The sequence below is a fragment of the Oncorhynchus keta genome, chromosome 3, assembly GCF_023373465.1.
Source record: "Oncorhynchus keta strain PuntledgeMale-10-30-2019 chromosome 3, Oket_V2, whole genome shotgun sequence".
NCBI lineage: Eukaryota > Metazoa > Chordata > Actinopteri > Salmoniformes > Salmonidae > Oncorhynchus > Oncorhynchus keta.
The window spans coordinates 4,024,009-4,050,914 of record NC_068423.1 but is presented as its reverse complement, the minus strand read 5'-3'; the positions used below and the strand labels follow the sequence as shown (position 1 = coordinate 4,050,914).

At 43.2% G+C, this 26,906-nt stretch overlaps 2 protein-coding genes across 3 annotated transcripts in view; one reads left to right on the top strand and one right to left on the bottom strand.

Moving 5' to 3' along the window:
* The window catches only part of sult1st6 (sulfotransferase family 1, cytosolic sulfotransferase 6), a 46,233-nt gene extending 34,761 nt beyond the window's left edge, over positions 1–11,472 (top strand). Inside the window, exons 5-7 of the mRNA XM_035745325.2 lie at positions 3,170–3,264; positions 4,335–4,515; positions 10,626–11,472. Coding sequence (XP_035601218.1) covers positions 3,170–3,264; positions 4,335–4,515; positions 10,626–10,738 — 389 coding nt within the window. The 3' untranslated portion in view covers positions 10,739–11,472. The remainder of the gene's footprint in view (positions 1–3,169; positions 3,265–4,334; positions 4,516–10,625) is intronic.
* On the bottom strand, positions 11,228–26,906 carry atp2a1l (ATPase sarcoplasmic/endoplasmic reticulum Ca2+ transporting 1, like). Of its 2 annotated transcripts, XM_035745318.2 has the most exons (22): positions 26,633–26,906; positions 24,351–24,368; positions 23,713–23,795; positions 21,894–21,998; positions 21,051–21,189; positions 20,269–20,349; positions 19,916–20,001; positions 19,228–19,525; positions 18,761–18,927; positions 18,230–18,318; positions 17,508–17,610; positions 16,715–16,963; positions 16,252–16,470; positions 15,967–16,078; positions 15,258–15,484; positions 14,826–15,046; positions 14,286–14,488; positions 13,780–13,999; positions 13,331–13,448; positions 13,017–13,134; positions 12,397–12,441; positions 11,228–11,544 (listed from the first exon to the last, which is right to left on the bottom strand). In XM_035745318.2, the coding sequence occupies exons 1-21, from the start codon at positions 26,748–26,750 to the stop codon at positions 12,437–12,439; spliced, it is 2,979 nt and encodes a 992-aa protein (XP_035601211.1). In that variant the 5' UTR covers positions 26,751–26,906; the 3' UTR covers positions 11,228–11,544; positions 12,397–12,436. The 2 variants fall into 2 exon arrangements, with proteins under 2 accessions (XP_035601211.1, XP_035601205.1); XM_035745312.2 differs by lacking the exon at positions 12,397–12,441.

Genomic DNA, 26,906 nt, shown 5'->3' with positions numbered 1-26,906 from the left:
CAAATGAAGTTGCATTGTTTTCAATAAAACCTTTAATGGTGTCCTATACAATCTGAGGATCATTGACTGAATTTTTCTTCATAAATATGAATGATTTAAATTCAGTTTCAAATTGTTCATAGAAAGTTGCATTTTGTAATAAGGAAACATTAAAGCGCCATCTTGTGGCTCTTTAAGGAGATTCTGAAATGTGTATCTCGCAGTAAGTAATAGGCATCATTGAGGTTGTAATCAGAGAGTATATGTTGGACAGCCTTGGTTGCCTGTGGATTGTAGTTGGTTTTATTAGATTTGTCCTGCATGTTCAGATTGGCATTCATGTCTGTCCTAATAACCAGTTGGAATTCAGTTAATTCTAACAATATGGTGTTCAGAGAATAAAAAACCGAGGATCATATGAACTTGGAGCAAACACATGAATAAAGGCCATTTTTATTTCCATTATGGATACATTTAAGGAAAGTGATTCTGCCTTCTTGGTTTTTGCCTTTATCAAGGATGGTGATTTTGAGTTTCTTATGTATCATTATTGCACCCTTAGTTTTGTTTGGGGCTGATGAAAAACAGCCAGTTTGTAGAAATGGTTCTCTATTCTATTTGCATCCTTTTGGAGCAGGTGTGTTTCTTGGGGCATTGTTATATGGTTTCTTGCTAAAATATCAAGACAGCTGGAACGTTTGATAGGAATATTAAGGCCTTCTAAAATTCTTCTAAAATGTCAATACTATCTTTAATGTTGATAAGCCCATGGATATACAAAATAAAAAGCAGGACCCACAGGGAAACCCACCAATTGGTCGCTCACCACTGTCATGACTCTCCTGGGTGAGGATCCAAGGCCTCAGATCAGCTTGCCAAATGGCTGACAGATAGGCAGACCCCCCCCCCCTCTCTCCCCCAGGAGAGATGACACCGTCACACCCTGTCGTAAATTAAGTGAAAGAGAACTCTCCCTTTGCTCCTCAGTATTGGGAAAGGAATATCTTTGTCTACAGAGACATTTTGCCCAAAGAGTGAACTTTGGAATAATATTTATAAGATAGGAATGTTAATTATTTTGTGATGTTATTAAAAACTGTATTGAACCAAATACTGTAACTTAGGAAGGAAACACATTCTAGCTTTCAGTTTTCCATCCAATATGATGTTAATAGAATATGAAGAACAATGAAACTATGTTTGTTAAGATAGGAATGTGATTTTGGTTATCTAATGAGATAATAGTTTTCATGTCTGTTGCACATTAACTAAGTCACGCCCCTAATGAGGTCAGAAGAGCATGTCAGTGGGATGGAACCACCTTTCCAACCAGAAGGCATAAAAGGACTGTCTAAAAATTAACATATTCAGACCAGCAGATGGACAGTGTGAGCTAAACATTATGAATGGTTGAAACTCTAAAACTCAACACGAGATGAGAAGATAACCTCACCTATCAGACCAGAAAAGCGTGGAGCGTTGGCCACACGTTGAAATGGTTAGAAACTCTGAAACTCTCAACACGAGTGAAGAAGTTAAAGACAAGACCAAAACATTTGACAGTCTCCAGCTGTGCATGTAAAGGGATCTAGAACTTGACTATCTACCCGAGAAATGAAGGAGAAGATCCTATCAGACAATAATTGGTGTATCTGAAGAAACATCCACTACAACCCGGAACAACTAAGGACATTGAGACCTCTGGTAGACAACCGGAGCCTTACACCCATCGAGCCACTTCCCATAGAAGGATTGATTGGTTTCAGAGAGACAAAGGACAAAGACATCTACACATAAATACATTACATTCCTTACCCCAAACGAGCGGTGGTTCATGAGCAAAGTCTTATTATTACTTTGAGGGTAGTTTCCAAATGAACGATAAGTTTGACTCTCTTTGTCTCTCCCTCTCTTTATCTACCCCTCCCTCCATATGTGAAACAAGCTGTCATATCTTGTCAGTCCACTAGGGACGTTTGTGTCACGTAAGTGTGTATGTGTATTCTGTGTTATTATTTAGTAAATAAATGATTAAATCAATTTGTGTAGTACTGAATAATCAGAAAGGCTGGGGTTCTTGCAGATTCAAGAAGTCTGCAATGTTCAGAATGAGACTGATATGAGGTAATGATTAATAAGTGATTGTTATTGATGTAAGAGATATCTATATATCTTCTAGAGTTAATTCAGGAGATAGTAACTCGTTAAACAACTTTGTCCGTGGTGGCCCCAAATTCCTAATGAGTTAATTGTTACATGGTTAATAGAATTGGGTGACAATTAAACGTAGTTAGTAGATTCGATAAATAACAGTCATCACGTTAATGAAAGTCACGTCACCGCCCACAAGACCCTCTCTATAAATCATCCCCCCAAGCAGATTTAAGTCCGTATGTTGTCCATTGTTCATTAATTGGCATGGTGTCATCTGTATGTAAATGTCCTGGACCAATGGCAATAATTCTAACAAGTTCAATGCTCAGCAATAATACTTATATTATTCCTTTTCCCCAAATGTGTGGGGTATCCTCTTCATTGTCTTATGCTGAGGGCAGCATCATAGCCATAGGCTAGGCTGCATGATTGTGCATGGATATAGCGTACCTGAATAATAAGCCAGTCATGGGGTTCCATCTGTTGGCTAATCCCCTTGTGTGTTGGGTTTGATGGGCTTCTTGAAGACGTCTTGCACTTCCTTGGCTGTGGAAACGTGTGTTGTGTTCTGGAAGGTCAAGATTAGTTTTGCCTGGCGGATGAAGCCACATCTCAGGTTTAGCTTGCGTAGCTGGGAGCTCACCTCGTTGTAGGTTTCCCTCGGTGTTAGCAGTTCGGCACTCAGTCCTGGATAGATGCTGACCCTCATCCCTGCATAGGTCAGACCCCTGAATTCTGCTGCAAGGCAAACAATTTGCCACTTAACTTTAAAGCTTTGGTCCATACAATCATACACCGAGATCCATTCCGTAGAGGACCCGTGCGGGGCACAATGTTAATCAACGGCATGGGACCCAGCTTCTCCTGCACAAACTGTTCATAGAAAATAATATGCCCTTTCCGAGAAATAATTCTAGCCTGTGTTTGTCATGGAGACAGAATACTTTTATGATAGTGCTAATGTAAATGCTGATAGAATGAGAGTTGGTTGGTTTTGAGTGTAAGTGGTTCAACTGTGTATTGTACTCTCCCTCAGTGGCATGGGGGTCCTGGTACGACCATGTGAAGGGTTACTGGGAGGAACGGGAGAAGAGGAATATACTCTACATTTTCTATGAAGACATGAAAGAGGTAGGGGAGAGCGGCACCAAATGTCCACACACACGGATGCATGTGCACACATAGAGAAGCACACAACACAAAAACTTGCACATATACAGTTTATGACCAGCACTGTCATTTATAAATGTATAGCTTTTCTCTCTCGTAAAGGTGGTGGATTTATGTGTGAAGCCAGGGTCAGAATTATCTTATCTGTAAACACATCTCTGCCACACCTCCATTTCTATGATCTCTACCCCAAAAGCAGACCTGACTGGCACATGCGTTTCCCCATGCTTAAATTCAAGGTCAGAATGTGCCCGATAGGCATACAGAGGCCCATTATCAGCAACCATCACTCCTGGGTTAGCTAATCCAAGTTTATAATTTTAAAAGGCTAATTGATCATTAGAAAACCCTTTTGCAATTATGTTAGCACAGCTGAAAACTGTTGTTCTGATTAAAGAAGCGATTAAATTGGCCTTCTTTAGACTAGTTGAGCATCTGCGGCATCAGCATTTGTGGGTACGATTACAGGCTCAAAATGGCCAGAAACAAAGACCTTTCTTCTGAAACTCGTCAGTCTATTCTTGTTCTGACAAATGAAGGCAATTCCATGCGAGAAATTGCCAAGAAACTGAAAATCTTGTACAATGACGTGTACTACTCCCTTCACAGATCAGTACAAACTGGCTCTAACCAGAATAGAAAGACGTGTGGGAGGCCCCGTTGCACAACTGAGGAAGAGGACAAGTACATTAGAGTGTTTAGTTTGAGAAAGATGCCTCACATGTCCTCAACTGGCAGCTTCATTAAATAGTACCCGCAAAACACCAGTCTCAACATCAACAGTGAAGAGGTGACTCCAGGATGCTGGCCTTCTAGGCAAAGTTGGAAAGAAAAAGCTACATCTCAGACTGGCCAATAAAAATAAAAGATTAAGATGGGCAAAAGAACACAGACTTTGGACATAGGAACTCTGCCTAGAAGGAGAGCATCCCGCAGTTGCCTCTTCTCACTGTTGATGTTGAGACTGGTGTTTTGCAAGTACTACCCCCCACATATTCCAGCTAAATTCTCATTATTTGTCTTCCTCACAGAATCCTCAACGAGAAGTGGAGCGCATCATGCGCTACCTTGATCTGTCGCTCGCAGATGATGTCATCAGCCGCATTGTGGAGCTGACCTCCTTTAAGACCATGAAGGAGAACCCGATGGCCAACTACTCCTTTATCCCCAAACCAGTCTTTGACCAGTCCATCTCCCCCTTCATGAGAAAAGGTATGCCTCCCTCTATCTACTATTAATACATATGTGACTTATCTGAGTCCGTGGCAGATTGCACACTGCTGTGGCTCTCCCTAGCTGTCTTTATATGTATATGATCAACCTGAACTCAGGGGTAAACGTAACATAATAAACAAAAATTCTGGGACACTCAAATTAGTATTATATATTATGTTTGGTATGGTATGAATTAATTTGTGGTTGTCCGTCATCCATTTTGTATGATATGTTACGAATTGCAATTTGTACAATATATCCTCCGACCAACCAAGCAATCACCCACCCTCCCTTTGGGCTGTTAGAGTTTTGCGTTATACGCCTATCCATCCACCCTCCTTTCATTTTTGCCTTAAGTAACCTTCTGACTTATATAACCATACCAAATGTAACATATCATACTAATTTGAGTGTCCCAGATTTTTTTGTTTACTATGTCACGTCTAGTCTAGGGTTTCCCAAACTTGGTCCTGGCCCCCCAGTTCAGCCATCCATATAGGAAGAATGAATGGCAAAAGAATAAGGTTTTGGAATAAACGCAGAAAATAAGGTCTGAGGTTAACACAGGCTTAGGCGATCTTACACATTTTGTTCTATGAGATCATAGTCAGTTAACATGACCTTTATAAATTATTATGAAGCCTTTATGTGTTTTGTTTTTTCTTTAATTACATACATTTTTTTCAAAATTTTTCAAAAAGTGACATTAGCTGATGAATATTATCTCATAGAACAGACAGCGTTTATCCAAAACGCCATTAATATTCTCCATAGGCTTTGTCCAACTAACCATGGCGGAGTTAGTGGCTCCAAAAAGACGCCATTACTATTTCTCTCTATAGTTACTCTGAGCATGTTATGTATTAACTGCCTTGGACAGTCGTTTATTGGAGTAAATACACTCGATCAATACATTGACTATTTCAGTAGGATGGGGCAAAATTGTTTTGTTACAGTCTAATGCTATGTAAATGCTCGAGTTGAAGAGTACTATTTTTATTTTTTACATTTTATTTCACCTTTATTTAACCAGGTAGGCTAGTTGAGAAGAAGTTCTCATTTGCAACTGCGACCTGGCCAAGATAAAGTGTAGCAATTAGACACAAACAACAACACAGAGTTACACATGGAATAAACAAAACATACAGTCAATAATACAGTAGAACCAAAGAAACCAAAAAGTCTATATACCGTGAGTGCAAATGAGGTAAGTTAAGGAAATAAATAGGCCATGGTGGCGAAGTAATTACAATACAGCAATTCAACACTGGAATGGTAGATCGGCAGAAGATGAATGTGCAGGTAGAGATACTGGGGTGCAAAGGAGCAAAATAAATAAATAAATACCAGTATGGGGATGAGGTAGGTAGATAGATGGGCTGTTTACAGATGGGCTATGTACAGGTGCAGTGATCTGTAAGCTGCTCTGACAGCTGGTGCTTAAAGCTAGTGAGGGAGATGTGAGTCTCCAGCTTCAGAGATCTTTGCAATTCGTTCCAGTCATGGGCAGCAGAGAACTGGAAGGAAAGACGACCAAAGGAGGAATTGGCTTTGGGGGTGACCAGTGAAATATACCTGTGCATGCTACGAGTGTGTGCTGCTATGGTGACCAGTGAGCTGAGATAAGGCAGGGCTTTACCTAGTAGAGACTTGTAGATAACCTATAGCCAGTGGGTTTGGCGACGAGTATGAAGCGAGGGCCAACCAACGAGAGCGTACAGGTCGCAATGGTGGGTAGTGTATGGGTCTTTGGTGACAAAACGGATGGCACTGTGATAGACTACATCCAGTTTGTTGAGTAGAGTGTTGGAGGCTATTTTATAGATTGACATCACCGAAGTCGAGGATCGGTAGGATGGTCAGTTTTACGAGGGTATGTTTGGCAGCATGAGCGAAGGATGCTTTGTTGTGATATAGGAAGCCGATTCTAGATTTAATTTTGGATTGGAGATGCTTAATGTGAGTCTGGAAGGAGAGTTTACAGTCTAACCAGACACCCAGGTATTTGTAGTTGTCCACGTATTCTAAGCCAGAGCCGTCCAGAGTAGTGATGCTGGATGGGCGAGCAGGTGCGGGCAGTGATCGATTGAATAGCATGCATTTAGTTTTACTTGCCTTTAAGAGCAGTTGTAGGCCACGGAAGGAGAGTTGTATGGCATTGAAGCTCGTCTGGAGGTTAGTTAACACAGTATCCAAGGAGGGGCCAGAAGTATACAGAATGGTGTTGTCTGCGTATAGGTGGATCAGAGAATCACCAGCAGCAAGAGCAACATCATTGATGTATAAAGAAAAGAGAGTCGGCCCGAGAATTGAACCCTGTGGCACACCCATAGAGACTGTCAGAGGTCTGGACAACAGGCCCACACTGAACTCTATCAGAGAAGTAGTTGGTAGACCAGGCGAGGCAATCATTTGAGAAACCAAGGCTGTCGAGTCTGCCAATAAGAATGTTGTGATTGATAGAGTGGAAAGCCTTGGCCAGGTCGATGAATACGGCTGCACAGTAATGTCTCGATGGCGGTTATGATGTCGTTTAGAACCTTGAGCGTGGCTGAGGTGCACCCATGACCAACTCTGAAACCAGATTGCATAGCGGAGAAGGTATGGTGGGTTTCGAAATGGTCAGTAATCTGTTTGTTAACTTGGCTTTCAAAGACCTTAAAAAGACAGGGTAGGATAGATATACAGTGGGGCAAAAAAGTATTTAGTCAGCCACCCACTGTGCAAGTTCTCCCACTTAAAAAGATGAGAGAGGCCTGTAATTTTCATCACAGGTACAATTCAACTATGACAGACAAAATGAGAAAAGAAAATCCAGAAAATCACATTGTAGGATTTTTTATGAATTTATTTGCAAATTATGTTGGAAAATAAGTATTTGGTCAATAACAAACAAGCACGATTTCTGGCTCTCACAGACCTGTAAGTTCTTCTTTAAGAGGCTCCTCTGTCCTCCACTCGTTACCTGTATTAATGGTTCCTATTGGAACTTGTTATCAGTATAAAAGACACCTGTCCACAACCTCAAACAGTCACACTCCAAACTCCACTATGGCCAAGACCAAAGAGCTGTCAAAGGACACCAGAAACAAAATTGTAGACCTGCACCAGGCTGGGAAGACTGAATCTGCAATAGGTAAGCAGCTTGGTTTGAAGAAATCAACTGTGGGAGCAATTATTAGGAAATGGAAGACATACAAGACCACTGATAATCTCCCTCGATCTGGGGCTCCACGCAAGAGACCCGTGGGGTCAAAATTATCACAAGAACGGTGAGCAAAAATCCCAGAACCACACGGGGGGACCTAGTGAATGACCTGCAGAGAGCTGGGACCAAAGTAACAAAGCCTACCATCAGTAACACACTACACCGCCAGGGACTCAAATCCTGCAGTGTCAGACGTGTCCCCCTGCTTAAGCCAGTACATGTCCAGGCCCGTCTGAAGTTTGCTAGAGAGCATTTGGATGATCCAGAAGAAGATTGGGAGAATGTCATATGGTCAGATGAAACCAAAATATAACTTTTTGGTAAAAACTCAACTCGTCGTGTTTGGAGGACAAAGAATGCTGAGTTGCATCCAAAGAACACCATACCTACTGTGAAGCATGGGGGGTGGAAACATCATGCTTTGGGGCTGTTTTTCTGCAAAGGGACCAGGACGACTGATCCGTGTAAAGGAAAGAATGAATGGGGCCGTGAGATTTTGAGTGAAAACCTCCTTCCATCACCAAGGGTATTGAAGATGAAACGTGGCTGGGTCCTTCAGCATGACAATGATCCCAAACACACCGCCCGGGCAACGAAGGAGTGGCTTCGTAAGAAGCATTTCAAGGTCCTGGAGTGGCCTAGCCAGTCTCCAGATCTCAACCCCATAGAAAATCTTTGGAGGGAGTTGAAAGTCCGTGTTGCCCAGCAACAGCCTCAAAACATCACTGCTCTAGAGGAGATCTGCATGGAGGAATGGGCCAAAATACCAGCAACAGTGTGTGAAAACCTTGTGAAGACTTACAGAAAATGTTTGCCCTCTGTCATTGCCAACAAAGGATGTATAACAAAGTATTGTGATAAACTTTTGTTATTGACCAAATACTTATTTTCCACCATAATTTGCAAATAAATTCATTAAACATCCTACAATGTGATTTTCTGGATTTTTTCCCCTAATTTTGTCTGTCATAGTTGAAGTGTACCTATGATGAAAATTGCAGGCCTCTCTCATCTTTTTAAGTGGGAGAACCTGCACAATTGGTGGCTGACTAAATACTTTTTTGCCCCACTGTAGGTCTGTAGCAGTTTGGGTCTAGGAGTGTCACCCCCTTTGAAGAGGGGGATGACCGCGGCAGCTTTCCAATTTTTAGGAATCTCAGACGATATGAAAGAGAGGTTGAACAGGCTAGTAATATGGGGTTGCAACAATTTCGGCAGATAATATTAGAAAGAGAGGGTCCAGATTGTCTAGCCCGGCTGATTTGTATGGGTCCAGATTTTGCAGCTCTTTCAGAACATCAGCTATCTGGATTTGGGTAAAGGAGAAATGGTGGGGGCTGTGGCGGGTTGCTGTGGAGGGAGCCGGGCAGTTGACCGGGGTAGGGGTAGCCATGTGGAAAGCATGGCCAGCCGTAGAGAAATGCTTATTGAAATTCTCAATTATATAGGATTTATCGGTGGTGACAGCGTTTCCTAGCCTCAGAGCAGTGGGCAGCTGGGAGGAGGTGCTCTTATTCTCCATGGACTTTACAGTGTCCCAATACTTTTATGAGTTAGTACTACAGGATGCAAATTTCTGTTTGAAGATTGCCTTAGATTTTCTAACTGCCTGTGTATATTTGTTCCTAACTTCCCTGAAAAGTTGCATTGTCACGGGGGCTATTCGATGCTAATGCAGAACACCACAGGATGTTTTTGTGCTGGTCAAGGGCAGACAGGTCTGGAGTGAACCAAGGACTATATCTATTCCTAGTTCTACATTTTTTGAGAGGGGCATGCTTACTTAAGATGGTGAGGAAGGCACTTTTAAAGAATAGCCAGGCATCATCTACTGACGGGATGAGGTCAATGTCATTCCAGGATACCCCGGCCAGGTCGATTAGAAAGGCCTGCTCGCAGAAGTGTTTCAGGGAGCATTTGACAGTGATGAGGGCTGGTCGTTTGGTCGCAGACTCATTACGGATGCAGGCAATAAGGCAGTGATCGCTGAGATCTTGATTGAAAACAGCAGAGGTGTATTTGGAGGGCAAATTAGTTAGGATGACATCTATGAGGGTGCCCGTGTTTACTGATTTGGGGTTGTACCTGGTAGGTTCATTGATAATTTGTGTGAGATTGAGGGCATCAAGCTTAGTTTGTAGGATGGCCGGGGTGTTAAGCATGTCCCAGTTTAGGTCACCTAGTAGCACGATCTCAGAAGATAGATGGGGGTAATCAATTCACATATGGTATCAAGGGCACAGCTGGGGGCAGAGGGATGTCTATAGCAAGGGGCAAACAGTGAGAGACTTGTTTCTGGAAAGGTGAATTTTTAGAAGTAATTTTTAGAAGTATATGTACTATTCACTGGTATTTGTCCTTCAACTGTCCAATAACCTCTTCATACACTGCACAAAAGAGTGATCTGTTATTGGCTCCTTATCTTTGGTGTACCAAAGGCCCAACCAGGCTGAATTCCAGTCTGTTTAGGCTCTAAAGTTCTTATCACTCCCCTATTTTAGACACAGGCTGTGAGAACTGGTTAGAACCTGCTTTTGTTTGTATGATGCTTTAAGGGAGTAAAGTACCCCTTATCTCCCCCTATCTCCCTTATCTCTCATGTAAGCTATTCTTTGTGTAGGTAAAGTATATATATTACTGTGTCATTTGTACATTTTTAAGTTACTCTCCGGTTTCATCTGGAGGGTAAGCTTCCCTGCAATTGCTTAAACTCTTATTGCTGATAAATCAATTCTGCCTGATTCTTGGAACAAGATTTTCTCAACACGTATATTGACTATTTCAGTATATTTTGGTGCATGAACTATTTCAGTGTATTGACTATTTCAGGATATTTAGTATTTCACTATCTGAGTGTGTTGGAATGACTCAATCTCAATCTCTTCTTGTTTTCTTTCAGGTGTAGTAGGTGATTGGACCAATCATTTCTCCCCTGCCCAGACACAACTGTTTGATGAAGACTACAAAAGAAAAATGAAGGATGTTGACATCACTTTCCGGACTGACATCTAGTGGGATTTTCCTCTCTGTATTTCCAACACAATTTAACTGGGCAGACTTTTACTATATGAGGTCGGAATCACTAACAGTTGAACGTTTTCCAATGTCGTGGGATTTGTGAGAAGCCAAACACCCAACACCCATTATTGCTTAGTTGTAGACCATTTATTTGAATGTTTGTCCGCTTTATGCAGATGTACTGTTGAGAGTGAATCATTGATTTTATGTCTTGAAAATCAGCCCTTTGTTAAAAAAATGCATCATTTGTAGTGATCACTTTGTTCATTCATGGTAAAGATATAATATCTTAAGTGTTGTGAGTGAACTTGTCCTTTGTTTGATGTTATGGACAACCTTCAGCACAGTACTTCTCCCCTACATTGGACTGATGTAGAGCACATGGGGGCAAAGACCCGGATAAAGTAATGAGTAGTAGTGAAATGTAACACAAGTTGGATTGTGGTGGAGAAACTGAACAAAAAAAAACAACAGTCAAGGGTATCCAAGTTTAACAAAAAATCTCTTTTTAATACATTATTTCTATGAATAAAATCTTAAATATTTGAATATTGTTTTGGTGGAGTAAAACCCCAATCCAATTGAATCTCTTTCCATATACAGAGGTTGTTTTATGTGCATTTTTAAATTTTTTATTTTTTTTTTCTCGTTGACTTTCCTGTTCTGTCCCCTCTGTTCTATTGGTTGACTCACAAGAGCTCCTCATTCATTGGTTGTGAACGTCATCGTTTTCAATCTTCTCCTCCTCGTCCTCCCTTTCTCCACCTCTCTAATTCCTCTTCTTCTAGATTTCTATTTTTCTAGAGGGAACGAAAAAAAAGCAGTAAATCAGAGGGAAAGAGCTAACTGCAATGTTAGTTTTAAATGAAAGCTGGTGAAATTAGCAGCAGAGATATGTAATATGTCATGAAACTATAATTACCATGTTATTTCAACCATAGTAGTATTATCACAATAGCTATAATACTACAATAGCTAATTACTAGCCTTTCTTGTCATTCTTTTTCTATAAAGATTTCTATGCAATATTATTAGTATAGGATCTGAACGTTCACTATGTAAATATTACAATATGGTTATTTACTGCAGAGGTAAAGTATACTGAGCAAAAATATATCACACTTTTATCGAATAATCGCTCATCTTACAAATGTTTATGGCAACAACAGTTACTGCGTCAAACATCTACCCACTCAGACACAGACACCCACGCCAATGCCGAAGCATCTAGACAACTCACAACAGCAGCAACAACAGGACATGATTCATGATATCTTGGTTTGTGCTGTATAACTAACTTCTATGTCACAACCATACAAGTTGGCTACACAGCACAAACAGATCTGGGACAAATCCCCAAAGCCTACTGATACATCACTGATACGATCGATACGTATAACAGTGGAAAACAACATCCATAAACCAGACCCGCAGAATACAGAGCAGTACAGATACAATACAGAAGTAGCATGTCCACACACATTTGAGCATATAGGCTAGAGATCCCCGGGAAGACTGAAAACGACAAGAACGCAACTTGGGCAGGTTGTAAAACACAGGTTCGTTTTGCACATGTACACCCACTCTCCTGACATAAACACAATGACATACACACAAAGAGAGAACCGCTAGCGATGCAGTTGGTGGGATACCTTGCTGTGGTTACAGGCTAATGGTGGGTGATAGGCAGGATTAGTCTGTAAAAAGATGATTCAACGTGTTATTGAGGAATGAAAGGATGGAGTTATATGATTAAATAAAAGAGAATGAGAGAGAGGTGAGAGCGAGTATGAAGATAGGAAGACAGGGAGTTAGAAAAAGGAGTTTCGAGAAAAAGAATGAATACAGAGAGTTAGAGAAAGAGAGAGCAGAGTATAGAGATAAAGAAGAAATAAAGGCAGTGAGAGCCGATGATAAAATGATTGAAACAATTGAGAGAGACATTTAGAAGAGGTTAAACGAGCATTAACATTATGATACAAATGGTCTTAACCAGATGGCAGGATTATTCATTTCATACCAAATAAAAGATAACCAGAGTGGATGAAAGAAGGAATTCATTTAAGATTTTTATCGAAGCTGTTATTCAAATGGAGAACAAGGAATGTTATACAGTAGAACTGCTAGGGTATACCTGGTATACAAAGTACTTTAGAAGCAGAATTGCTTGCAAATACAAGGATAGAATACCATTCATTTGGTTACAATGGTAAAGGTGTGTTTGTGTGTGTGTGTGTGTGTGTGTGTGTGTGTGTGTTAGAGGCACACTTACTCTCCAGGTAGGTACGGGCGACAAACTTCAACACCTCGTCAATCAGGATGACAGGGAAAGAGAGTTTCAGGACAATCAACCATTGCTCCACGTTCAAGTGAGTCAACTTGAAGACCATCTGGGCGGGAGAAGGGAAGAGAAGAACACAGGGTTATTAGGGAAGAACAACTGACAAACTACTGGCAGAAAATACTCAGTAGTGTCTTCTGAGCAATATAAATGTCACATTTATTAATCATAAAAGCATATGATGGGACCATTTCCACAGTGACAGAGGACTGTGATAAGACCATTTCCACAGCGACAGTACTTACGGGCAGGGGGTCGACGTAGATGATCATGAAGTGGAGGGACATGGAGAGAGCCATGGCTCCAACCAGCCACAAGTTGCTCCATGGGGGCATGCGCACCAGAGACTGGTTCTCAGACAAGCTGTAAGGGAGGGGGGTTAAAGGAGACTATTTAACATCACATGATTAGAGTGTGTGTGTGTGTGTGTGTGTGTACGCGAGTGCATGCCTCTGCGTATGCATGTGTGTCTGTGCTCTTGCATCTGTGTGTGTGTGTGCGTGTGCGTGTGCGTGTGCGTGTGTGTGTGTGTGTGTGTGTGTGTGTGTGTGTGTGTGTGTGTGTGTGTGTGTGTGTGTGTGTGTGTGCAACAGTGCATGCCTGTGTGTATGCTTGTGTGTCTGTGCTCTTGCATCTGTATGTGTATGAGTGTGTGTCTGTGCATGTGCCTGTGCGTGTGCATTCTGCGTCTGACCTGTTGAGGGCGTTGGACATCTCAATGGTGACCAACACGGACAGAGCCATCGTCATAGGGGGAGAGGCCTCGAACACCTTGCATGCAATGCCGACAAAGTCTTCGTTGTCGTCGTGGCACTGCATGAAGTGGGACAGCTGGTGGAAGGTGACTCCGGGGCCGGTGGAATCGTACATGAACCACCAGACGGCAGCTGCGACAGTGGCGGCACCGACATATCCTGGTGCGGACCAAAGAGACTTACCGTCAGACACAGACTCAGGTGGTGAACACCTTGGTGGTGTTAAACCAGCCCTTACAGGACCCTACTAATGCAAAGCAGACAGGGGATATGTCCTAAATGGTACCCTATTCCCTTCATAGTGCACTACTTTTGACCAGGGCCCATATTCCCTATATAGTACAAACCTTATTGGCCCAGGACAAAAATAGTGCGCTGTGAAGGGAATAGGTTGCCATTTGGGACATAAACAGATAGTTCCCCTGTCCTATTCTTCCACACTTACCTCCAATGACCATATATCTGAAGAACAGCCAGCCGGAGATCAGGGGCTCCTTGGCGGAACGTGGGCGGCGGCCCATGATGTCCAGGTCGGGGGGGTTGAAGCCCAGGGCGGTGGCAGGGAGACCGTCAGTCACCAGGTTGACCCACAGCAGCTGGACGGGGATAAGAGCCTCGGGCAGACCCAGGGCAGCAGTCAGGAAGATACTGAATGAGTGAAGGGAAGAAAAGGTGGATTGATTGATTTAGGTTTTACAAGTGGTTACAAGTTAAAAAAGTACAAATCCCAGAGAATAATAGATGAAAGCAGACTACAGTTGAAGGGATGGGGAGGACAAGGAGGAGAGAAGTTAGGTCCCTAAGCTAATGCCTAGGCTTTAGCTTGATGGGCTAACACAATCTCTGAGAGCCCGGGTTCAAAAGTTGGTTCCATACGAACACTCACCAGACGACCTAATACCTAGGTTTTAGCTCGATGGGCTGACACAGTATCAGAGAGCCCAGGGTTCGAACCCAGTCCGTCCCGTATGGACAGGACACTCACCAGACGACCTCACCAACATTGGAGGAGATGAGGTAGCGGATGAACTGCTTCATGTTGTTGTAGATGGCGCGGCCCTCCTCGACGGCGGACACGATGGAAGAGAAGTTGTCGTCAGCCAGGACCATCTCAGAGGCAGACTTGGCAACGGCAGTGCCAGAGCCCATGGCGATGCCGATCTCGGCCTTCTTTAGGGCGGGGGCATCGTTCACACCATCACCGGTCTGGTTTAAGGGGAGGGAGAGAGAGAGGGTCAGTTGAAGTGGTGCATGTACAAGTCAGTCATTCAAAGATCACTGGAGGAGTACTGGATCACATCCAGTGCACTAACAGTTACGTTACAGGAATTTTCCGGTAAACTTTGGATTCACTTGAACTACTATCAAGTATATATAGTATATTGCATGTGTGTCTACACATATGTCTAGGCCTCACCATGGCGGTAATCTCGTCTTGGCCCTGCAGGAACCCAACGATCTTGGACTTGTGGGAGGGCTCCACACGGGCGTAGCAGCTAGCATTTCTGACAGCATCACTTTGCATTTCAAATGAGGGCAGGTCGTCGAACTCACGGCCAGTGAAGGCCTTTCCAGTCACATCCTCGTCCTCTGTGAAGATGCCAATACGACGGCAGATGGCCACTGCGGTTCCCTTGTTGTCACCTGAGGGAGTCGAAGGGTGACATTAGCCAATCAGATGAAGGATAAAGAGAAAGATGTACTGTACAGTAATAATGACCAACGTGAAACTCATTTTGACATTTTTAGTTGGTGAATTTACAGTTGTTGTTTTTTACAGTAATTTTACAGGGAAAAAAATGTTTCTCTCCGATTCAACCCCAGGTAATATGTGACTGGGAATTAGCAACAAACAAAACATGCTAATATAACGTGGAATACGTGGAATACAGTCTGTGTAAACAGAGATATTAACACAATAGACACGTGATAGCACAGACGCAACAAAAACCATTGTGGATGCAACACCACTTTCAACACAGACAAGTATAATATTTACTTAAGAACGGAGGCGACACAAACTAGATCAAACTCATAGATAAAGGAAACATATACACAGTCACTTTGTAAAGGAGGATGGTCTGTATTGGGAATGGGTGCTAGAGAGGAGGTAGTGGTACACTAACCAGTGATCATGATGACGCGGATTCCAGCAGCTTTGCACAACAGAATGGCGGGCGTAACCTCTTTACGTGGGGGATCCAGCATACCAACGCAGCCAACGAAGGTCAGGTCAGTCTGGGGACGAGAGGAGTGAGGGAGAAAGGTGAAGATGAGTCTAAACCAACTTGGATATATCTGGCTAGACATCCATCCAAAAAAAGGTGTCCATCCACGTATCTGTGCATGTATCCATCCATCCTCTCATCTATCCATCCATCTATCTACAGAGAGAAATCATTTTTTCTCACCTCGTAATCAATGAACTTGGTGGCATCCTCAAGCTTCATCTCCTCGACTTTCAGGGGGGTGTCACGGGTGGCGAGGGCCAGGCAACGCAGGGTATCGCGGCCGCAACCCCATTCCTTGATCACAGCCAAAATCTTCTCCTTGACGGCACTAGTCAGGGGAATGCGGGTGGTGCCAACGCGAACATAGGCACATCTGTCAATCACACCCTCGGGGGCACCCTATTTGAGCGAGGAGGAAACGGAGAGAGGTTGGGTTTTCACAAAGGGACCAAATCAAACTCCTTCCATTCCTGCTTTGAAAATGTAGTTGTCACTAGAACTGTTGAGAGACTATAATTTAGTGGCTAATAAACTACTCGCATTGGAACAACAAGGCATAAGCCCATGTTCAACGCACTGGAGGAAGAGGACTAGAAGAAGAGAGCTCGAAAGTGGAGAGAGAGAGAGAGAGAGAGGAGCTGACCTTCACAAACATCTTAGCTCCACCATCGCCCTTGGAGGGGGTGCAGTACACAGACATGGACTTCCTGTCGCGGGAGAACTCCAGGGTGAATTCCTTCTTCATCAGCTGCTTGATCACAGCACAACAGGCATTGGCTCTATCAGGCTTGGAGAGGCCTGTAACTTTGGAGTTGAACACGTTCATCTTTTCAACCAGGCAGCACATGGCAGTCTCGGTGGCCTCGCCCACTTTCTCATAGACCTTCTTGGCCTGGAGGGAAGGGAGATAAATAGAGATAAAGTGTCACAGAAAAGAAGTTAAGAAGAGGCCGAGGGTGGAATCTACAGCAACGGGACACCTTGGTAATCATTAAACGTGTTACTTGATGTTTGTTAGCCACGACGGCAGGGAGTACATTTCAGTTGCCAAACGGAAAAGGTTGTGGCTTGAATACCCGAGCTAACAAGGTGGAAAATGTGCCCTTGAGAAAGGCACTTAAACCGTAATTTGCTCCAGGGGCGCAGCAGTTCTACGGCTGACCATGTAAAACAACACATTTCACTGCACCTATCCGCTGTATGTGACGACTAAACAACAAAGTTCAAAGCTTTGTCACAATGACTTTGTCAGAGCATAAATATGTGTTAGCCATGTCGTTTTATCGGTGTTTAGGGGACTACAGAAGAAAATGAGCGACATAGCGAGAACTTGATGGGAAAACTGAACTATTGACGGGACGGAATGAATAAATTAATGGTGCGCTGTCCCTGCCTACTAATGTGATAAATGGATAACAAATCAATCAATTCATTACGTCGTTGTAGTCCAGAGAGGAGTCATTGCACAGGGCGCTGATGGTTGCCAGCTCAACAAGGCCATCGTAGGATCCGCAGGGGGTCTTAACACCTCCCTGGGAGCTAAGAGAGGGAAGAGATAGAGAGGTGGAAGAAAAAGGGAGAGAGAGATTGACAGAGGGAAAGAAGGAATATTGAAGGAAGATAGAAGGAAGAGATATAGGGAGAATAGAAGGAAGAGATATAGGGAGAATAGAAGGAAGAGATATAGGGAGAATAGAAGGAAGAGATATAGGGAGAATAGAAGGAAGAGATATAGGGAGAATAGAAGGAAGAGATATAGGGAGAATAGAAGGAAGAGATATAGGGAGAATAGAAGGAAGAGATATAGGGAGAATAGAAGGAAGAGATATAGGGAGAATAGAAGGAAGAGATATAGGGAGAATAGAAGGAAGAGATATAAGAGATATAGGGAGAATAGAAGGAAGAGATATAGGGAGAATAGAAGGAAGAGATATAGGGAGAATAGAAGGAAGAGATATAGGGAGAATAGAAGGAAGAGATATAGGGAGAATAGAAGGAAGAGATATAGGGAGAATAGAAGGAAGAGATATAGGGAGAATAGAGAAAGAGGGAATAAAGAGAAGATGTGTTCACATTGAGGCCATATGAGGCTCGGTAGCTGGAATGGTACCTATGTCGTAAAGTTAACGCTGGTTGCCACAGAAACGGGACTACTTACACCTCTCCCTCGGGGGTGTACTTGGAGCCGGAGATGTCGAACATGTCCAGGTTGACATGGTCGCCGTCGACATTCTTGATGATGAACATCTAGAGAGGAAGAAACAAAGGGAAGTTGTGAAATGACTGTTCAGTTTGTGTGTGTGTGTGTGTGTGTGTGTGTGTGTGTGTGTGTGTGTGTGTGTGTGTGTGTGTGTGTGTGTGTGTGTGTGTGTGTGTGTGTGTGTGTGTGTGTGTGTGTGTGTGTGTGTGTGTGTGTGTGTGTGTGTGTGTGTGTGTGTGTGTGTGTGTGTGTGTGTGTGTGTATGTGCGCGATTCTGACAAGTGTCTGAATGTGCCCAAATTGGTCACATAGGGAACAATGTGCTGCCCAATGTCCCAGTGAAATGTGTGTCTGTATACAAATGTGTCTGTATGTTTCTACTAAGACAACCATGGCATGCCACATTAAATCGGTTCGGAGCCCGGATTTGGCCCGTGGGCTGCCAGTTGCAGACCCGTTATAGGGTACTATGTTCTGTGCTGCACCCACCTTGGTCACACACATCTGGTTGGTGGTCAGGGTTCCGGTCTTGTCAGAGCAGATGACTGAGGTGCAACCCAGGGTCTCCACAGAGGGCAGAGAGCGGACAATGGCGTTCTTCTTGGCCATACGGCGGGTACCGAGAGCCAGGCAGGTAGTGATGACAGCGGGCAAACCTGGTAGAGAGATGATAGTCGAAACCGTGAGTAAATCAAATAGTAGTGATATAGTGAGAATAACATAGTGTGCATTTAGTCACAATGGAATATCACATACAACGAGCATTGTGTGAACCGCACATACCTGAACAACCACACACATGTGCACACGCAAGTACACACACAGACACACATACACGGACACGCACATACACACCACAACCCATCTCTCCCCCAAAGACACACATTCATGCCCCCTTCCCCTCCCCATGACATCTCTCTTTCCCCTATCCATCCCTCCCTCCCTCTCTCCCTCACCCTCAGGTATGGCGGCCACAGCCAGGGCAATGGCGATCTTGAAGTAGTAGACGGCACCACGGATCCAGGAACCTCCATGGACGGGATCGTTGAAGTGGCCAATGTTGATCGCCCACACGGCAACACAGATCAGGGAGATGACCTTGGACAGCTGCTCGCCGAACTCATCCAGCTTGGCCTGCAGGGGGGTCTTCTCTTGCTCGGTGGCGACCATCTGGTCGCGGATCTTGCCAATCTCGGTGGAGACGCCGGTAGCCACAACCACGCCAATGGCCCTGCCGGCAGCGACGTTGGTGCCCTGTGGTTGGTAGAGGTGGAAGTGGTGGATAGACAGTGAGAAAATAACGTCGAATTTAGTATACATTTTGTTTTACATGGTTATACACTATTTCACACTGTACACCCTGTTACAAACTGTTATACACTACTGTAGGCCGTCTGTTCATCTAGGAACCAAGAGGATTAAGAAAAGTTTACTAGTCATGAAAAGAGAACGCTAGAGAGGGTGTGTTACGAAAGAGCGAGAAAGACCGAGGGCCAGAGTGAGGGATAGAGGTGTAGAAAAAGGATGGAGGCAGGTAGGGACAGGTGAATAAAGAAAAGAGGGATGTAGCGCCACAGTGGTGGAGGGGAGAACAGAATAGAGAGATAGAGGTATGGAGGGAAGGAGGGGTGGAGGGATACTTGCAGAGAAAAGCATGTTCTTCTTGTCCTGGTTGACGGCTCTGGGGTCGGGGACGGATTCAGTATGCTTAATCACACTGACGGACTCACCTGAGGGGGACCCACAGACAATGGTCAACGAGAGGACACATAACAAGAAAACAGTATGCAAGACAATGCCTTATACAGGTATAAAAAGCACCCTTCCTCACATTTCTTATAGGACTATAATGTAAATAGGTCTTTAGACCTTTATTGTTCTTTATCCGTAATGATTTTTAATCATGTAACTGTGTATTGTTGTTCTAGTTTCTGCATAGTTGAAACGACATGTTATGTATTATATGGTAGGGAGTTGTAGTGTGTAAGGATCCTCACCAGTAAGAATGGACTGGTCAATGCGGAGGGTGGTGGAACGGATGGCAACAATCCTGATGTCAGCGGGGACTTTGTCACCGACTGGGGAAGGGGAGGGGGAGATAAGTATGCATGCTTACACTCAACTGACACATTATACACCAACCAATCAAAATAAGCCGTAGGAATGCCATAGAAATGACTGGCTTGAAGGGCAACAGGTGTAATATGATAAATGAACACCAGTGGGTAATGGGAGAGATGGGAGAGAGAGAGAGAGAGAGAGAGAGGGCAAGAAGGGGGGAAGAGGTGTGGCAGGTGGTAGGGGGGTATTTATACCCAAGATTTTGTTTTCCTTCCCTCAGCATGATTTCACAGCCGTTTGCCCCCTCCCTCCTTCCCTCCCTCTCGCTGCCTTATATGGGTAAGAGGCCTCCCCATCTCCCCTCCATCCTGCTCTTGAAAATCCTTTCAAATATACACTCTGTGGGTCCCTAACTTTCTTTCTCAACAGTTTACACAATAAAGCCACTTAACACCTAAAGTGGTAAAAAAGGAAGGAAAACATTTGATTGGATAAGCGATAATAAAATGCATGTATTTGTTAGGGGGACACATACAATTAAAACATTGACACATTGAGTCATCAACAGTCAGATGAATTGTCCCATCATGCTTTAGCTTGAGCTAATTTGCAGCATGAGTCTATAGTCTAGAGTCCCTAGTCTCTAGGTCTTTAAAACGGTGTACAAGAAATTGCAGAATAAAAATATAGGTAATTAAGAGAAAGATGGGTCTCTCACCGGACACCTCCACAATATCACCAGGAACCATCACATTGGCCTTGATCTTCTGCACGCTCCTTCTGTCAGTACGGAAGACTTTGCCCATCTCAGGCTCGTATTCCTTCAGAGCTTCGATGGCGTCCTCAGCATTGCGCTCCTGTGGCAGACAACCAGACACGCGTGCAACTACAGTCAATACAAACACCCACTTTCAATTCTAACACAGCTACAGTCGATGCAAACACCAAGTCCCGGGACTGTAGTCAACACTGACGTAACCACAGACAATACAAAACACCTGGTCATAACATACAGGCATAACTATACACCTAGTCACAACATGTAGCCCTAACTCATAACACAACTACAGACAATACAACTGTTAAGGAAATAGACCATGGTAAAACTAACAGAGCCACAGTGAATTTATTTGAATTTGATTTATTTTACTAGGCGAGTCAGTTGAGAACAAATTCTTATTTTCAATCACGGCCTAGGAACAGTGGGTTAACTGGCTGTTCAGGGGCAGAACGATAGATTTGTACCTTGTCAGCTCGGGGATTTGAACTTGCGACCTTCCTGTTACGAGTCCAACGCTCAAACCACTAGGCTACCCTGCAGGTGGCTGTCTGTTTGTTTGTTTGTTATTACTCAAAACATGCCCGGCTGTCATTCTCACTTGGTGTCCAAAAGTAATTCTGTTTCAATTGAGCAAACTGATCTTTCCCAGTAACCCTAACCCACGTGCACTATGTCACCAACCCACGTGCACTATGTCACCAACCCACGTGCTATAGGTCATCAAGTCTGCGTGTACGTATCATTGCTCAACGTGTACGTGTGTATGTCAACACGACTGACCTGCCACACTCCAACAACAGCGTTAGCGATAAGGATGAGGAGGATGACGAAGGGCTCAACAAAGGCAGTGACGGTCTCCTCACCTTCCTCAAACCAAGCCAGCACCTGAGCACAAACAGGTGGACGACAGAGGGAAATGGTTAGCATTTGGTGTCAGCATTTGCATCACAGCATACAGTCACGCCGTCTGCAGGAGAAACCGTGTTTGATCACAGTCAAATCAATGTTAAATCAATGCAATTATTATCTGATACAGTGGTTTTGTGTAAAACATCCAAATACATTCCTAGTAACATTTGTGGCATGGCAATAAAGTTGTCTGATTCTGAATCTGCCGCAAAGCAGGGAATGTCTATGGGCTATTTTGATAGTCTGTGGTTGTCTGTAGGTTTCTGTTGATTTATATGTGGTTTACACATGTTTATAATGATGTTATGGAGTTTAGGACATGACAATTCTCCAGAGGGAAGCCCTTGGCTTGAGAAGCTGTGAGGATGTTTCAGATGATTGTGAATAAGCAGTGTTCCGAGGGCACTGCAGGGCACTATCAGGCATTTAGAAAATGATTTCATGTGTGTGTTCCATCACTGTTCTATTTTAGTCTGTTTACTGTCTGATACTCTTACACATTGACTCAATGCTAGTGTACATGGGCACAACAACAGGTGGCAAAATGGTTACAGGTTTAGAAATAAACCTACTTAACTTGCATTTTGTTCATTCATTTATAAATGCGGTGTGCGGAAATGTTTGAATTGTGTAAATCGTATGTTTTATGCATTTGAAATTTCGCATTTGTGCATTTGCAATTTTGGAATAGTAAACTTATGTCCAAATATTTCAAAAAATAGTTGCACACTCCATATAGGCTCTCAACACTTTAATGGGTAAACACCGAATCAGCTGGCTGTGATCAAATGTTTTCTTAAATTGTGTTGATGTTGTTCAGCTGTTGTCTAAAGTGAAGCAACTGCTCTCCAGTTTGCAGTTTAATGCTCCAGTTTGCTGTATTTCACAATGACGACACAATCCCTGTACACTTGATCTCCATGTCCCATAACTCCATGCTCCTACAGTATCCACTTCAACCTTCTCTACCTCTTTCTGTGGAAGCCCATCGTTCCTTCCATCAGACCTGACCTTTTCCCGAAGGATACAGTTTCTCTTCCCTGGCTTGAGTCTTTCTTAAAATAAATCATTACCCCCTCGACCCCCCTTACTCCTTGCACCCCCTGTCTCTCACCCACTCCTCAATATTTGCCTTCTAAGGCCATCCTGACAGCTGGCCAAAGGGGTGGAAAGCGTGTGGTAGAAATTAATACACCTCCAACCACCCCTCTCAAGATCAAATAGGGGGTGCTTATATTTGTCCTGTTCAATGTACCCCCACCCCAAGTTCTCCTGTTCAAAAATATATTTTAAGAGGGAAGGGGACTTGGAGTGCCAAGAGAAGGTACAAGTTGTTTGATAGGGCGACAAGACAGCAATTCCAAAGCAGTGATATACAGGATCATCCTTCAGGCCAGTGGCTTGGGTTACAGGTGTAGGCCTACAACTTTAAGTGCCACTGTCACAGCTGTTTGATATGAATTACGGGTCTTAACAAAAATGTGTAGATTAGGTATGAGGGTGTATGATGGGTGGTCCCCCCTAAAAAAATATGAAATAAGTATTTTCTTCTCACTCTGGGGTGGGAAGGGAATTAAACTTGATGTTAACATCTTGAAATAATTTCACAGGTGTTCTTGGCTACAATTACTATTATCGTGAGCAAAATAACCCGGATGAAATAATACAAGCATCGCCTTTGTTTACTCACAAAAGAGATGCAGGCAGCCAGCAGCAGGATTCTGACCAACAGATCCTCAAACTGCTCCACAATCAGCTCCCAGGTGGTCTTACCTGAGAGAGAGAGAGAGAGAGAGAGAGAGAGAGAGAGAGAGAGAGAGAGAGAAAAGAAAAATAGAAAAAAAAGTATTATTAAATAATGTTCTGAGAATTTGTGTGTATTTGTTATTTTTGTCTGGTGTCTGGAGGCAAGATAAGCATTGTACCAAATGCTGTGTAAGAGAGATAATGTATGTAATGTTTTGCTTGATTTCCAACCCCAAATAAGTGATTATCATATAAAAAAGGGAAATGACCCATGTATTGAATGATTTGGAGTCATACACCTATAAATGTGGTTGCTCAGTTACCAGGATTATACAAGAGTGTGAGGATTATACAATAATGTGCAAGAAATTCCACAATCAAGCGATTGCTTGCATGTTTAAATTAACTCCTGATAAAGGTTGATCTTATTTTGGATTGAAGCCAGTAGTCATTTTTAAAATGATAATAATCACGTGTATAAAAAAGTATTCATAATATTGATAAACGTTGGTACATTTCCACAATGTGCTTCTTATTTGTGAATTTGGATGAGTGACAGTTGATGTGGAAAAAAACACTTACCCTCCTCAGCTGGCAGTGCTGGGGTTGTCCAATCACGATGCAGGGAAGGGAAGGTGGGCAGAACCCAAAAAACAATATTAGCACAAAATAAATTGCATGATATTGTATGATATGTCAGACTTAGCTTAGTTCATCATCACTTGGACTGGGAAGATATATAATATAGTTAAACAATGATACATTATTTATTGGATCTGTTGTACACACAGACATTTGAAAGCACAGTTTGGTGAATGTCTATATACTTACTTTCAACCATTTTGGGTGAACCAAAAACAAAAATCTCACCTAGATAAACTGTACTTTAAAGTGTCTTAGTGTACAACAGATTCAATAAATAATGTATCCGTGTTTTAACTATTTGCTTTGTATCAACAAGCCTTAAAATCTGGAAGAACACACTAATTCAACATAACATTTGGATTGCCCATAAACTAGCCATAAACCAGAAATGCATTGAAATGTAGCCCATGGAATTGTGGACAATTATCTGATAATAGCAATTACCATGTTGCTGATTGTAGCCTATCCTGTAAGTGTATCGATACACTTGCTTATTCATCAAATACTTTTTTGCTACAAAAGCATGATCATTAACAAACTGTGGCCAGAAATGCAATTGTGACCAGCTTATGCAATGTTAAATTAACACAAAATGGTGTGGGCATTTCAGCGAGCTAATCGAAGCAGACTTCCATCTAACTTTGCTTGGTCTATCTAGTTCACGCTGCATGCAATTGGTCAATGATCAGCAACTCAGTGATCATATTTCATATCATTCATCCCTGTTAGCCATCTAAGGACCTCCCCCTCTGCACTAGGACAAAAATTATGCTTTTAGAGTGCAATGTATAAAGTCAGAAAATCTCCTGTCTCAGCCACTCCCTGTCACCAATGGAATACCCCAAGGCTCAATCCTAGGCCCCACACTCTTCTCAATTTACATCAAAAACATAGCTCAGGCAGTAGCAAGCTCTCTTCCATTTATATGCAGATGATACAGTCTTATACTCAGCTGGCCCCTCAGATTTTGTTTTAAATGCTCTACAACAAAGCTTTCTTAGTGTCAAACAAGCTTTCTCTACCCATAGTTAAATCTAGACTTGGTTTCCTCTACTGTAATCGCTCCTCTTTCAGCACCAGCTGCCAAACTAACCCTGTTTCAGATGACCATCCTACCCATGCTAGATTACGGAGACATCATTTACAGATCGGCAGATAAGGGTGCTCTCGAGCGGCTAGATATTCTTTACCATTCGGCCATCAGATTTGCCACCAATGCTCCTTATAAGACACATCACTGCAATCTATACTACTCAGTAAACTGGTCATCTCTGTATACCCGTCGCAAGACCCACTGCTTGATGCTTATTTATAAATTCCCTTTAGGCCTCGCTCCCCCCTATCTGAGATATCTACTGCAGCCCTCATCCTCCACATACAACACCCGTTCTGCCAGTCACATTCTGTTAAAGGTCCCCAAAGCACACACATCCCCAGGTTGCTCCTCTTTTCAGTTCGCTGCAGCAAGTGACTGGAACGAGCTGCAACACACACTCAAACTGGACAGTTGTATCTCAATCTCTTCAATTATGGACACTTACTGACAGTTGTGGCTGATTTGTGTGATGTATTGTTGTCTCTACCTTCTGGCCCTTTGTGCTGCCCACTAATGTTTGTACCATGTTTTGTGCTGCTATAATTTGTTTAATCCCAGGCTCACATCCCCACAGGAGGCCTTTTGCCTTTTGGTAGGCCATCATAGTAAATAAGGAATTTGTTCTTAATTGACTTGCCTAGTTAAATAAAGGTTAAATAAAAATGTAATAAAATGCTCGCCCTGTATATTACCCATGAAGACTCATGAGCCATCACCCGTGTTTCTGCCTCCCACTCCTCTTCCTTTCCTCTTTAAATAGCCCTTCAAAGCCCCCAAAAGCCTCTGCTTCTCCGTCTCTGCATGTCCATGTCTACCACCTGTGGCAACTAACCTAACCCTTTTCTAAAAAAAATAATCCAACACAGAACCCCACTGCCCGCTGCAAGTGTCCCTAAAGAAGAAAAAAAAAACTTCAAAGTGAGGAAAACTTGTGATGTCCTTAACAGATATGATCCTTCCTTCACATATTAAACATCACATCTACTGGTTGTAAATGCCTAACCCAGTGGTCTCTATGCTACAAGGCACACCTCCCGTACTTAGTCTATTCTACCGTCAGTTTCCATTTCTTTTCTATGTCCCCCTTTCTTCATGCACCCCTCCATCCCTCCGTGGGTCTCACCATTGGGGCCATACTTGGCCAGGTTCTTCTTGACTTGGTCTGGGGTGAGACCGGTTTCCATGTTCACCCCGAAGAAGGCCAGGCATTCTGCCGGCGTCTTCGTGTGCGCGTTCTCCATCCTTGCTACTGGCCGTGTCTAGGCGTGCTCTTTTGATTTTCTTTGTGTTGCTCCTTTTTCTTTTGTGTGTGGTGCTAGGACTTGTATTGGTCCCTTGATTTTCTTCGACCCCTCCACAAGCAGGAGTGCTGGACTGACAGAAAGGCGAATAAGCAA

Bases quoted from the DNA above. Each gene is read 5' to 3' on its own strand.
- atp2a1l (XM_035745312.2), bottom strand. From the start codon at position 26,750: ATGGAGAACGCGCACACGAAGACGCCGGCAGAATGCCTGGCCTTCTTC. The intron at 20,002-20,268 runs GTGAGGATCCTT...GGTCCCCCTCAG, and splicing joins TGACCAGTCCATTCTTACTG to GTGAGTCCGTCAGTGTGATT. The intron at 13,449-13,779 runs GTCAGACGCAGA...CCTCCCTTACAG, and splicing joins ATGTCCAACGCCCTCAACAG to CTTGTCTGAGAACCAGTCTC.